The following is an 11,414-nucleotide window of genomic DNA, read 5'->3' on the forward strand; positions in this document are numbered from 1 at the left end:
CATTAGGCATTTATGGAGTTGTATTTTTGTTATAGATAATCGTTTATTAACTGAAACGATAATTAATTTTTTCTCTCTTTCTCTGAGTAGTCATGCACTTTATATATTAATTCTTCAAAGTCTGACTTCATTTGTGTCCTCGGTCGTATACAGCCAAACGCATCTGCGTAGTTGTATTTTGTATCCACATCTGTTGAATATGTGTCTGTTGTATACATATACACACTTGTGCATCTGTCTGTGTGTCTGTTGTGCATAAATGCATAGAACCGTCTCTATTTATCTGCTCTGTATTTTTCCAGGACGGATAACCCTCCCTGGCTGGCGGTCCTTGTCTGCGATGTCTCCACACGTCTCCGTCGGCAACGAGTCTGTCCCGGAAGCGGAAGCAAGCGCCTCCCACAGTGACGTCGACCTGACGACCAGCGGCTCCGTTCTCGGCACAAACACGACAGACGTCACCAACCCCTCCTGCCACTCCTCCTTTGTCAACGGAACCTGTGACGTCAAGACGCTTTTGTCCGTCATCGCCGACACGCTCGACTTTTACTTTCCCCCGATTCTTTTCGTCGCCGGCATCATCTGCAACGCTTTGGTCGTCATGGTGATGCAGAGCCGGCACTTCCGGCATATATCCACCTCCTTCTATATGAGCATCACCGCCGGGGTGGACTTTGCTAGTCTCTTGGTGTCACTTCCGGCTCATTACCTGTACGTCAACTTCCCTGAGGTTTGTCGTTTCAAGCACTATTTTCTTAATTTTGTGAAGAAATTTCTTGTACTTGTCCTTTTTAAAGATGAGAAGATGGGGAAAATAATGAAAGAAAAGGTGACGCGATTCTTTTTTTATTCTTTAAAAATATGATAACGTGGTGTGTATTTTTGATGAACAGGTGTTCGACAATGTTAGACAGGCGCATATTATGTGTTCCTTCTTCAACCTGTTTGGCTGGGGAAGCAGCGACATGGGGTTGTTGTTGACAGTTGCGATGACAACTGAACGGTCCTTGGCCATCAAGTTTCCACTGAAAGCAACCGTACTCTGCTCTGTTCGTCGAGCTAAGATTGTTAGTGGAGGACTTTTTGCGCTTGAGTTTGTAAAGGTATTGATACTTAAATTTCCTTACTGTTTCTTCTGTCTATTCCTTTGTATTTCTTCTTTTCTTAATAATAATAATCATCATCATCATCAACTACACAAATTCCTATACAATAACATCGTTTTGAAAAGAACACATTGAAAACCATAACCATACAGTCTGGTTTAGGGAAGTGTCTTTATCCTCCCTCATGTTGTGCATATTTTGAAGAGATCAGTGCCGAGTAATAAATGTTCATTGTCAGTCTCCACCTCACCTATTATCCACAGGTCGGCCATCTGCTGTTCACCTCGCGAGTAGCCACCAAAGGAGGTCACGGCCTATTTGTGTGACGTGGATCTGTCAGACCCGTCCTACCGCATCTTCTACACCGAATACTGGCCTTACATCCACAACATCTTTCTTTTCATCTGCTTTGTCGTCATCATCATCGGCAACATCATCATCACTATCCATGTGAGGAGGTCGGAGGACGGGGACATGGGGTCAGCGGGTCAGAAAACCATCCAGAACCAGGCTAGGATGAATTCTAAGAACAGACAACTCCTGATCATGCTCATCATAGACTCAGCCGCCATCGTAGTGTGTTTGCTCCCCTTTTGCCGTGTACGTGGTGCTGGACGAAGCTTTCCAACTCTTCGACGACACTCCGAAAGGTCACGGCCAAGGGGAGCTGACCTTTACTGTGACCTTTTACCTGCTCTACGTCAACCGTTGCGCAAACTTTTTCCTCTACTGCATCAGTGGCTCTCGGTTTCGGGTCGCTCTTAAAGAAATTCTCTCCCCTGCCTGGGACAAGAAGACCAATGAGGTTAGGAGTCCCCCACAAACGGCATCATGTGACGTCATCCACAGGAACGGTCTTCGTGGGGGAGACGGAGGCAGACCGTGTTTCTCTGAGTACTATCGGCGGAAAACATAGCTACACCATGAATGTTGTGGGATAGATGAACAGGACGTGAAGGAGAGGAGCGGCCAATCAGATCGCTCATGGAGGACCTCAGCCATGTAACGGACAAAGCTTTGTATCACAGAGACTTGGCTTGTTCAGAAACTGCGAGAAAACAGTTTGATTGTAGCTGAAAAAGATGCTGTTTATGACTGCGAAAACGTGTGTGTGTGAATGAGAGAGACAGACAAAAACAGGGAGAGAGATAGTAGGACTGAGAAGTGCGACAAATCTGATCATTTCATTCCAGATAAAAACAAAGTGCTCTTGGCAAATAACATTCTAGTCCCAATGTCTTTACTATATAAATATGAAAGGAATGAGTAAAATGAATGCTTGCCAAACCTGATTCTGTGATCAAGCTTCATTGTACAATAAATGTCCCGGCTTTGTTTAATATTAATCCAGCTCAAAACTGCCGTTGGCTTATCAAAATAGGGCGCTGACTACTTATCCAAAATTTTGAATTGTCACTGAAACGTAAGTTAATAAGGTAACACGTAGCCATATAAGGAGATTTCCTTTCTGGGAAATCGTCATTCCTCTCCCCAGTCTGCAGGTAAGAACTGCGATATTTCGACTGATAAAATGCTGGAGACTATATCCACTAAGTTCAGCAATAATTTTAACTAGAAAATCGGTCACATTCGATGCTTTTTACAAATTGTAGTATCGCAGAAAAAAAATCAAATATTCAGACCAAGCAACAATCCAACGCGTTTTTCTCTCATGAAAAATAAGGACTTACCAGCGCAGACAGGTTGTCCCAGACAACAAGCTTCTCTGTAAGGAATGAACAGATTAAGATGCTGGAGGTAAAGGTAGCTAGCTGTGGTCACGTGATCACTGATATATCTCCTACTTTCGACAGATGATAGCAATCGAGTGCGGGTGAAGTCGAGTGTTTGGTCAGCTTAGATTATTCTAGACGAAGTGGAATAAGCAACTATACTCGATAATATCAATCAAAGTAGTTCACCTTTTTGAAAACTGTCAGAGTTTTAAAAGGTTTGTTAACAGAATAAAAAAAATGTAGCATTTTGAATAAATATACCTAGATAAAGAAAATTTTATATAGGCTGTGTTTTTTGTTGAGTGATGAATTATACTTCGATTTACCTGGTATTTAACCAAGAAACTAAGTAAAAACAGTTTGTTCGTTTGAAGATATAAGTGTTTGCGTGTCTGTAAGAAAGAGAAAGGATATACAATAGATTTTTAATAGAATTTGATGCTTGTCCGATAAATATGTCTTTGATGTGCCGTATATAAATCACTCTGTCACGAGGTTGACATGCACAAATGTGAGCGCGAGTTACCTGAATGTTCTCATAACAGACAAAAGACTTTCACCCCTCATCTACAATCCCTCCACCCCATTTCCCCAAGGTTCGGTGATCTGAACCATCCAACCAATCGGCATCTGGTCTCAGATCGTGCAGACCCACGATTCAGATACAACCCTCAACAAATTGCTCAGATTCAAAAAGAAGAAAGCATATTCAATTATTATTATTATTATTATTATTATTATTATATTATTATTATTATTATTATTATTATTATTATTATTATTATTATTATTATTATTATTATTATTATTGCGGCAGCTCACGCGTGCATGCGTTCTGTATCTCTAAGGTCTCCGTGATCACCTCTCGTTCTCGTGATCCGTTGATTCCTTCTGCGAGCAGATTATTATCGGACAACCATTACAGGACCTTCATCGTCCTAATCGTGTCCAAAGACCATGAATGCTCTATAATGTAGGCACCATGCAATCGTGCCATTCGACTTAGTTTCCGAGGAGGCTCGTGGTCGATGGTTACTGAATGTAAGATAAGATTATATCAGGTTTTATCCAAGAATCCTTAAATTAGGGGGAGATGGTGGAGAAGCTGGTCTGTCAACCTTTGACTAATAGCACCCCATTACGATACCACTCTACAATTGCTGGGTATCGGACTTTTAAATGCAGCTTTAAATGATTTCGGATACTTAGACATCGCGGAGACATGTGAGGATTAAATAATATCTTACTGATGGATTCAGGGAGGAGTTTGGGGGAAGGGAGGGACATTAACGGTAATCAATAGTCTTTGCCAAGTGTACTACACAGATACACAGAGTCTGAAAAGCATTTCGATCGCGTGATGTTGTGAAGACTCATTGTTGTGGTTTTTTAACTAAGCATCACACATTTAGACACTGATGAAAGTAAACCCAATCCTGTATTTTTGTAGTAAGTAAAACCTACCTTGCAAAGAATTTAATACTTATTTTTATTTCCAACTTTGAATTTTGTGACTAGAGCACCTTCCCATGTTTACATGGCCCACGGGGACAAATAAAGTTGCATTGTCATTGCCATTGTCATTGTCATTGTCTTGTGCTTTGTCTAATGTTGAAGGACTGGAATATATTCAAGTAACTGATTGAAGATCTGTAATGATATTTGATAGTATCTGTAAGAAACTAGTGAGAGTTGTATACATGATGCAGTAGGAAATACAAATCAACAGCCTCGGCATCAGTTAATGTATTTATTTATTGTGTAACATTTGGTAAACAGTGGAAGTTGTTTTCATACACTGACGCAAGTGTTTGCTGGCATTGCAGACGACTTTTATTACGATTGTCGAATGAGGTTTATGAGCATGGTATGAACATGTGTGTGTGTGTGTGAGTTGTGTGTATGTCTGTGTGTGTGTGTGTGTGTGTGTGCATATTAAACTTGTATGTCTTTATGTGCATTCAGGAGTGCACGTGTAAGAGTGAAAAGTCTTTGTTTCAAGACGATGACAGTCCGCAGTTTTTTTCATTGTTCCACGGATATTGTTTCCCACCATAGACAATGTGCTTCTTTTGAAATGCTGTAAGATGAAAGAACCTCCAAAAAATTACTGCAAGAAAAAATTGTTTTGTCTCGTCTACGTGCAGCTAAAACATGCCGTTAAGACCGCGATGCTCGATATGTGTTTTAATTTGTCCATTTTTACAATGTCGATTTAACAAGCCAATGACGAGCTATTTCAGATTTTTACTCCGCACACATTATCGAGCTGTTAATCAATCGCAAATTCAATTTTCATCCTTCTAATTCTTTTTCTTTTACACTGAAGACCAGATCAGTGAAACACGCAACAACCGTTCACAGAATAAAGAAGACGATTGCATTATAAATGTTTATATTTCTTTGTCAAAGTGGGCATCTCCCATGGGCAAGGCATCCTTTTACACGAAACTAATTGTGATGGAACTGGGGTTGGTATACAATGGGTGGGTCTAACCAACGGTGGTGGTGTAAGCGGACACGCAGGTCTCCAGGTACTGGTTCCACACCAGACGAGGCGGGCAGGTGACTACAAACGCTTCCCTGCATCGTCGCACTGGATGAAGCGGGTGGGATCCGGGTGGCGAAGTAGTGATGTCCCGCAGCAAGATTCTGCACCGTGCAGGGGTTTCCTATATTCTTTTGAGTTGAAACAGTAAAAAAGAATGAATGTTAAGGACCTGCACAACCTGAAAGTTTCGATTAGCAACGAAATCATGCTTTACTTTACAAACTTATTCTTTCTTTGAGATGGTGTAATCGGTTTACGCCGTTGAGACTAGAGCCAGGGTGGGCATTGTTAATAGTCTTACACATCTTTTTGCAAGTGTGAACAATGAAAGGCATGTTTTAAAAACTCCCAATATACCCCTTTGAATTTAAAAACCGAGACTATACCAATAAAGTGAAATACAACACTTCATTAACCAATGGGGTTCACTAAGCTGTGAATTCTAGCTATGTACCTGTGTGGAAGGGACTACTACTGTTGGTTGGGGGGTTTGGAGGATACCAGAAGACGGCACATACACGCAAGCTGAGCGGGAGGGGTCAAACAGCAGCTGGCTGGGACACGTCAGCACCTGGGCCTGCACATGGAATCGTTTACTGTACAATCACCTGCTCATTGTTTGCTCTGGTAGTGGTCAGGAGGATGAGAGATAGTAGTGGAGTAGCGTTCGTCTAACAATTTTGTCGATTTCGTGATCAGACCATTTACATATTTCTTTATAGGAGTGAGTGAGGAAGAAAGGAAATGAGTTATTTCATCCTCTTATAGAGTGTGAAAAGAAGAAAAGCAGCAAAAGTAAGAACACATTTTGTCCTGCAAGTTTTCAAGTATCAAATATCAGAGATCAAGCACTAAGTATCATTACATATCAAGGAAACAAACAAAGCCAGTCTTTAGCGACATGACCGGAGAGTCGGGTGTTCCCTCTATGGACGAGTGTGTGTACCTGTCCAATAGCATGCATTCCCAGAACTTGGTGTTGTCCCCGTTGAAGACGAAGTATACCGTCCAGTTTGCATTGCCTGGGCGTTGCAGAGGCTGTTACTCCCTTGTGTGGGCGTCACGACTACCTCCTCGTGACACGACGATGAAGCCTGCAACCATAGTTAACTCTGTTCTGACTCAGACAAATTGTGTCAGTTATTTTGCACTATTAGGTAGGCGAACACACACACACACACACTTTCCAGCTTCAGTAAGTTTTAACCAATAGCTGTGACATCTAGTGTTGAATTCAGGATCATTGGATATTGGCGCAGTTCATCGCATACAAATCATTAAGGTTGCGTTCACCTACACTTAATGGCAAAAAAAAAAAAAATAAAAAAATAAAAAAAATAAATAAACTACTTCACAATACTGTGCTGCGTTTTCTAGAGTTCTGCAAAGCTGGTTGAACTTTAGTGTTGAAAATATTCAAGACTATTATTATTGTGGGCTCCAGAAGATATATATATAGAGAGAGAGAGAGCACGAAGGAGAATGCGAGAGGGAAACTTTCACAAGCGCACACTTTTATAAAAGTATCCACATAAAAATATGCAAACACAAATGTAAATAAGCATAAAAACACTCATACTCTTAAACACGAGCAGAAATATCATACAGACAGACAGACAGAGAGACAGACATTTCTCCACACTGTACTTGTTGTTTGTGGTTTACTTGAATCCGCGATTGTTGTGGTGGAGAGGTAATTAGTAAAAGCAAATTGCAGGCGCGTTTATAGAACAACTACGGTACCTCATTGAAGAAAAATCCTGTCGGGCACTGAACGACATAGCGTGACCCAGAACGTCACACTGCACGTACTTGGTGGTGTCACCAGGAATGGGGTAGAGTGCACGACTCTGACCGCTCACGCAAGGGTTAGAGGTCAGATGAAAAACATCTGTGCATAAGACAAACCAGTCATTACTCAAAAGTATATTTTCAGTGAGACAAACTAGTCACTACTCAAAAGTATCCAAGCCTGCAACCTCTCGGCAAAATGTTGAGAGACTGGCTTGGTCGTTAAACGAAAAAAATTTTTTCTTTTTCCCTCTTTGAAATTTGTATTGCTAATTAAAGCTTGAGATATTTAGAGCTGACTTTGAAGAAATTTGTGTTTTTTTTGTCCCTTTCAGAACAAAATTATCGATTCAAGGACTTTGACTTGCTTCCAGCCTCTCCTGATAGCAGCCTCTCTTTTATAAAACAATACCATTTTTAAAACTAAAGCAATTGGATGACAACAGTTCTCTTAATTGATGTCTTCTTCAGCAAGATGTATAGAAGAGATGCATTCAAAATATTGATAAAAAAATCTGCACAGTATACTTACTTGGGCAGTTTACTTGTCTCTTTTCACGCTCTACTGTTGAACAAAAAAAGAAAGAAAACATTTAAAAAACAATTAACGTGGACATCTTTAGTAAAAAAAAAAAATTAAAATTATCTTTCAAATCAGAAATCCCTATCATTTTTTAAAATTCAATTACTTCTCGTGCTCTCGGCTATCAAAAATGCATTTTTTGCTAGCGACTGATATGATCACGTGGGAAGCAGATGTTGCCCTGTCGTGCTCTTCCAGATGTTCAAGGGACTAAATATTTTTATTGAGATTGTTTAGTACAAGATAATATTTATCAAAATTTGGGTGTATACCCTATATCTGTTCTTGAGATATATGTCATGCCCACGAAGAGGTCAACAACACAGACGTCAGGCTAATTTATTCATAGGTCAATTTATTCATTGAGTAGGTTTCGGCCAATGGAAGAGCTGAGAAGATATGTTAATGAGGCATATTTGTAACAACGATTTTACCTGTTTCTGTGCACGGTGATGTTGATGTATCTCGAGAATCGAAGACGTTTATTAACATTAGCACCTTGTACTTCTTAAAGTAGGTAGAACTTTGATATGCCATAAAAATAATCTTTTAAAATGATCTCGTGTAATAAGGTATAATGATACAGGTAAACGTGCACAGCCTTCTTGTTGATAACCTCATGCTCATAGCTGGATGTGATTAGGGTACATGCCGTCAACATCCGCACCTGCAGACCTACAGCAAGCAGAACTCACCCGGAGAACCGAGAGCGAGGCCCAAGATGGTGACAACGAGGAGCTGGACAAACATGATGTGCTGAATAACTTTCAACCAAGACTAGTCCCTCAGGTAATCAGGGAGATTCTACCTGTGTCGTCTGCACCTGCACTCTTCACAGCTTCTGCTCTGTCCCCAAGCTAGTGGAACATGCATCTACTGGAGGGTTTATATACGCTCGCTCCCTTGTCTCTCCGATGGGCCTGTCTGGCCTGTGTTATCTCTTGCTGTCGTGGTCATGACGTGTTTATGGGCACAGAAGTCAGTTTCCGAAAAAGGGACATCGCCTGTTTGTGTTTGAATAGTGAAGGGAAAAAAATCCTCTTTGCCACTTGCCGGTGTAAAGTTTCTCCTCTTCAAAGATGACATCCGAATTCCTGTCAGGAGAGGAAGGTCGAGCTGATTAACTGGGCTGGTAAAACACTGGCATCTCCCTTTAGTGGACCTTTCAAGGCTGGGTACATCCGATAGAGAGCAAACTTTCCCATTATCAACGTCCTTCCCTAAACTGCTATTATCTACAGAAAGCTTTCACCGATTGGTTGATCGAGTAGGTCCGCGCCATCATGGGCTGACCGGTTCAGCCACCTAGGTTGACGTGTAGATCAAGCTGCAGATGCAGTGGCTGGCAAAGCTGCAGAGAAATCCAAGTTATTATCTATCGTCACGTGACCTGTTGTTTCCTTGGTCGTTTTCAGAGATGGTCCGAGCGCTTGTTACCGAGACAGCGAGGGTCTTGTGTTCCGATCTGGCCTCCACACGGAATCTTTCTCTCTAGACGTGGCATCTATAGCTACAGGACTGAACTATGTGGCTGCGACGAAGTTGTATCTGACAACCTCCAGGATAACTAACAACAGGCAGGAATGAGGGTTTGTCTGCACGGTGTAGTTATCAGTCTCTGCCCCCACATCCACTCCCTTTTCACCTTACAACCAACGGATTATAATGAATAAAAGCTCATGGAAATAAAAGCAAAAGCAGCCGGCAACCAGCCCATGTAACACATCCCCAACCACGCCAATAAAAGTGGTCTGATTGTCTTTTTTAAAATGGTGATAACAATTGTCATTTAAACTGTTGATGACCCAAGCTCAAAGTGCACAGGATGTTACGTGACAGAGAAGGAGCTGGAAAGTGATCGCCTGCTTCACGTTTCACAGCCGTTTCCCTGCTGGCGAAGAGAAAGGCACGACAGATCGAAATGAAGAATCGATTTGCAGATAAACGATTAGTATGATGCTTGCCCCAGCTAACGCCATGGACAAAAAGAAAGAGATTATAGAGACAGAGAAAGAAGAGTTGTTGCAAGCAAGAGTGTGCGCAAAAAAATCGAAAAGGTCTTTTTTTTATTTTTGCAGGGCAGGTAACCGGCAGGACATTTTTTACAGACAGGAAGAAGAGTGAGATATCTCATTGTAATTACTCTCAAACTCAGGTACATGGCTACCCTCTAGCTTCGTTCGCTGACTAGAAGTAAAGCACCAGTCATTTTACCGACTGTTTTTTGAAAATCCTCTTACTATTTGAGAACTATTAAAACCCTGTGCCGACTTGAGCACTTCAAGAGATAATCATCATACTCTCATTTCACCGCCTTTAATATCTGTCCCATCACCCCCTTCTTGCTTCCAGTAAAAATGCATAAAATAAAGAAAACAAACACACATTTAAACTTATTAAAGCTTCTGTATTCTCAGTCTGAACAATCAGGGTCACCAGCATGTTTTAATTCTACATGCTCAAAAAAGATATGTACATGTATAATAATAAATGATATGGACAATGAAAGAACAAACTGTTTTTAAAATTTCATGGTCCCATTTGATAAAGGAGTTAAAAGTAAGTACATATTTCTCCTTAGGCGACCAAGGAATGAGTTAGCATACATTACGGAGAAAATAAAGGAATGATAAGAGATTCATACAACCCCACATACACCTGCATGCAAAAATTCTTATCACCACAACAAAAAACCTCAACAAAACGTGGCTGAAATAGAAGAACATAAAAATAATGGGAAATTGGTTTGGAAGCATGCCAAAAGTACTTTGTGATAACATTTAGCAAGATCAAAATAGGAACATTCAGTGACCGGTGTAACCTATCATTTGTAAGAGATGAAGCAATGTAAGAAGACAACATCCCCACATGCATTTATCTGTGTACGGATTATGGGACCCAATGCCTCTTAATTGAGTAAACATGCACACTCACTTTACACAGATTAAAAAAAAAAGAAGTGAATTTGCTTTCCTCTCAGTCCTCTGCATTTATATCAAATCTAATGGAATGTTTTACAGTTCACAACTTGGGACATAAGTCATCACACTTCTATTTTTCCTGGAAAACTTGAAGGAGTTTACAAGTTAATGTATACAAACCGAATAACTATATAGTCAAAATATTAGTATGTTACTACTATATTAATGCTAGCGCTTTTATTCTGGGTTAATTTGTACACGTCAAGATTAGAAAATGCTAATATTAACATTTACTGCTTAATGGTATAATTTCTGTTCAGTGATTACAGAGTATATAAAATTTTTTTAAACAAGGATCTATAAAAGCATGGCAGGTACTATATTTAAAATAAATTAAAAAATTATTTTTACCTTTTTTTAAAAAAAGTGTCATAGGAAAAGTGTTGACATAAATTAGCTTGTAGTCAAAAAGAAATTGATCCTGTTATCAAAATGGTTTTCTACTACAATTTCACGAAGCTGCTTCCTTTACACTGTATTTATCATGATTGCATAATGTTTAACTCGAGCATGATCGAGTTAAAATATAAGGAACACAACTTTATTACATGAATTCTACTGTCTGAATGAGTTGAGAGGAAGGGTTGCAAACACATGCTGGATGATGCTAACACAAAGAGCTAAGCCAACCTGTCATGTGCCTATCAGCCTTCCCATCAACCCTAC

The 11,414-nt window shown here is 40.3% G+C and overlaps 1 protein-coding gene and 1 long non-coding RNA gene across 2 annotated transcripts; one reads left to right on the top strand and one right to left on the bottom strand.

Moving 5' to 3' along the window:
• The first annotated feature begins 323 nt into the window (after window positions 1-323).
• Window positions 324-2,214, top strand: LOC112557497. Its single transcript, XM_025227393.1, has 3 exons — window positions 324-730; window positions 894-1,103; window positions 1,370-2,214. Exons 1-3 carry the CDS (start codon window positions 341-343, stop codon window positions 1,430-1,432), a joined length of 663 nt encoding a protein of 220 aa, XP_025083178.1. The 5' UTR covers window positions 324-340; the 3' UTR covers window positions 1,433-2,214.
• A 3,006-nt stretch (window positions 2,215-5,220) lies between these two features.
• LOC112557496 lies at window positions 5,221-8,652 on the bottom strand. The gene is made up of 6 exons (XR_003097960.1): window positions 8,463-8,652; window positions 7,717-7,749; window positions 7,137-7,284; window positions 6,340-6,487; window positions 5,848-5,970; window positions 5,221-5,521 (listed from the first exon to the last, which is right to left on the bottom strand). It is a non-coding gene; the product is annotated as an uncharacterized LOC112557496 (long non-coding RNA).
• Window positions 8,653-11,414: the final 2,762 nt, after the last annotated feature.

The sequence above is a fragment of the Pomacea canaliculata genome, linkage group LG2, assembly GCF_003073045.1.
Source record: "Pomacea canaliculata isolate SZHN2017 linkage group LG2, ASM307304v1, whole genome shotgun sequence".
Taxonomy (NCBI): Eukaryota; Metazoa; Mollusca; class Gastropoda; order Architaenioglossa; family Ampullariidae; genus Pomacea; species Pomacea canaliculata.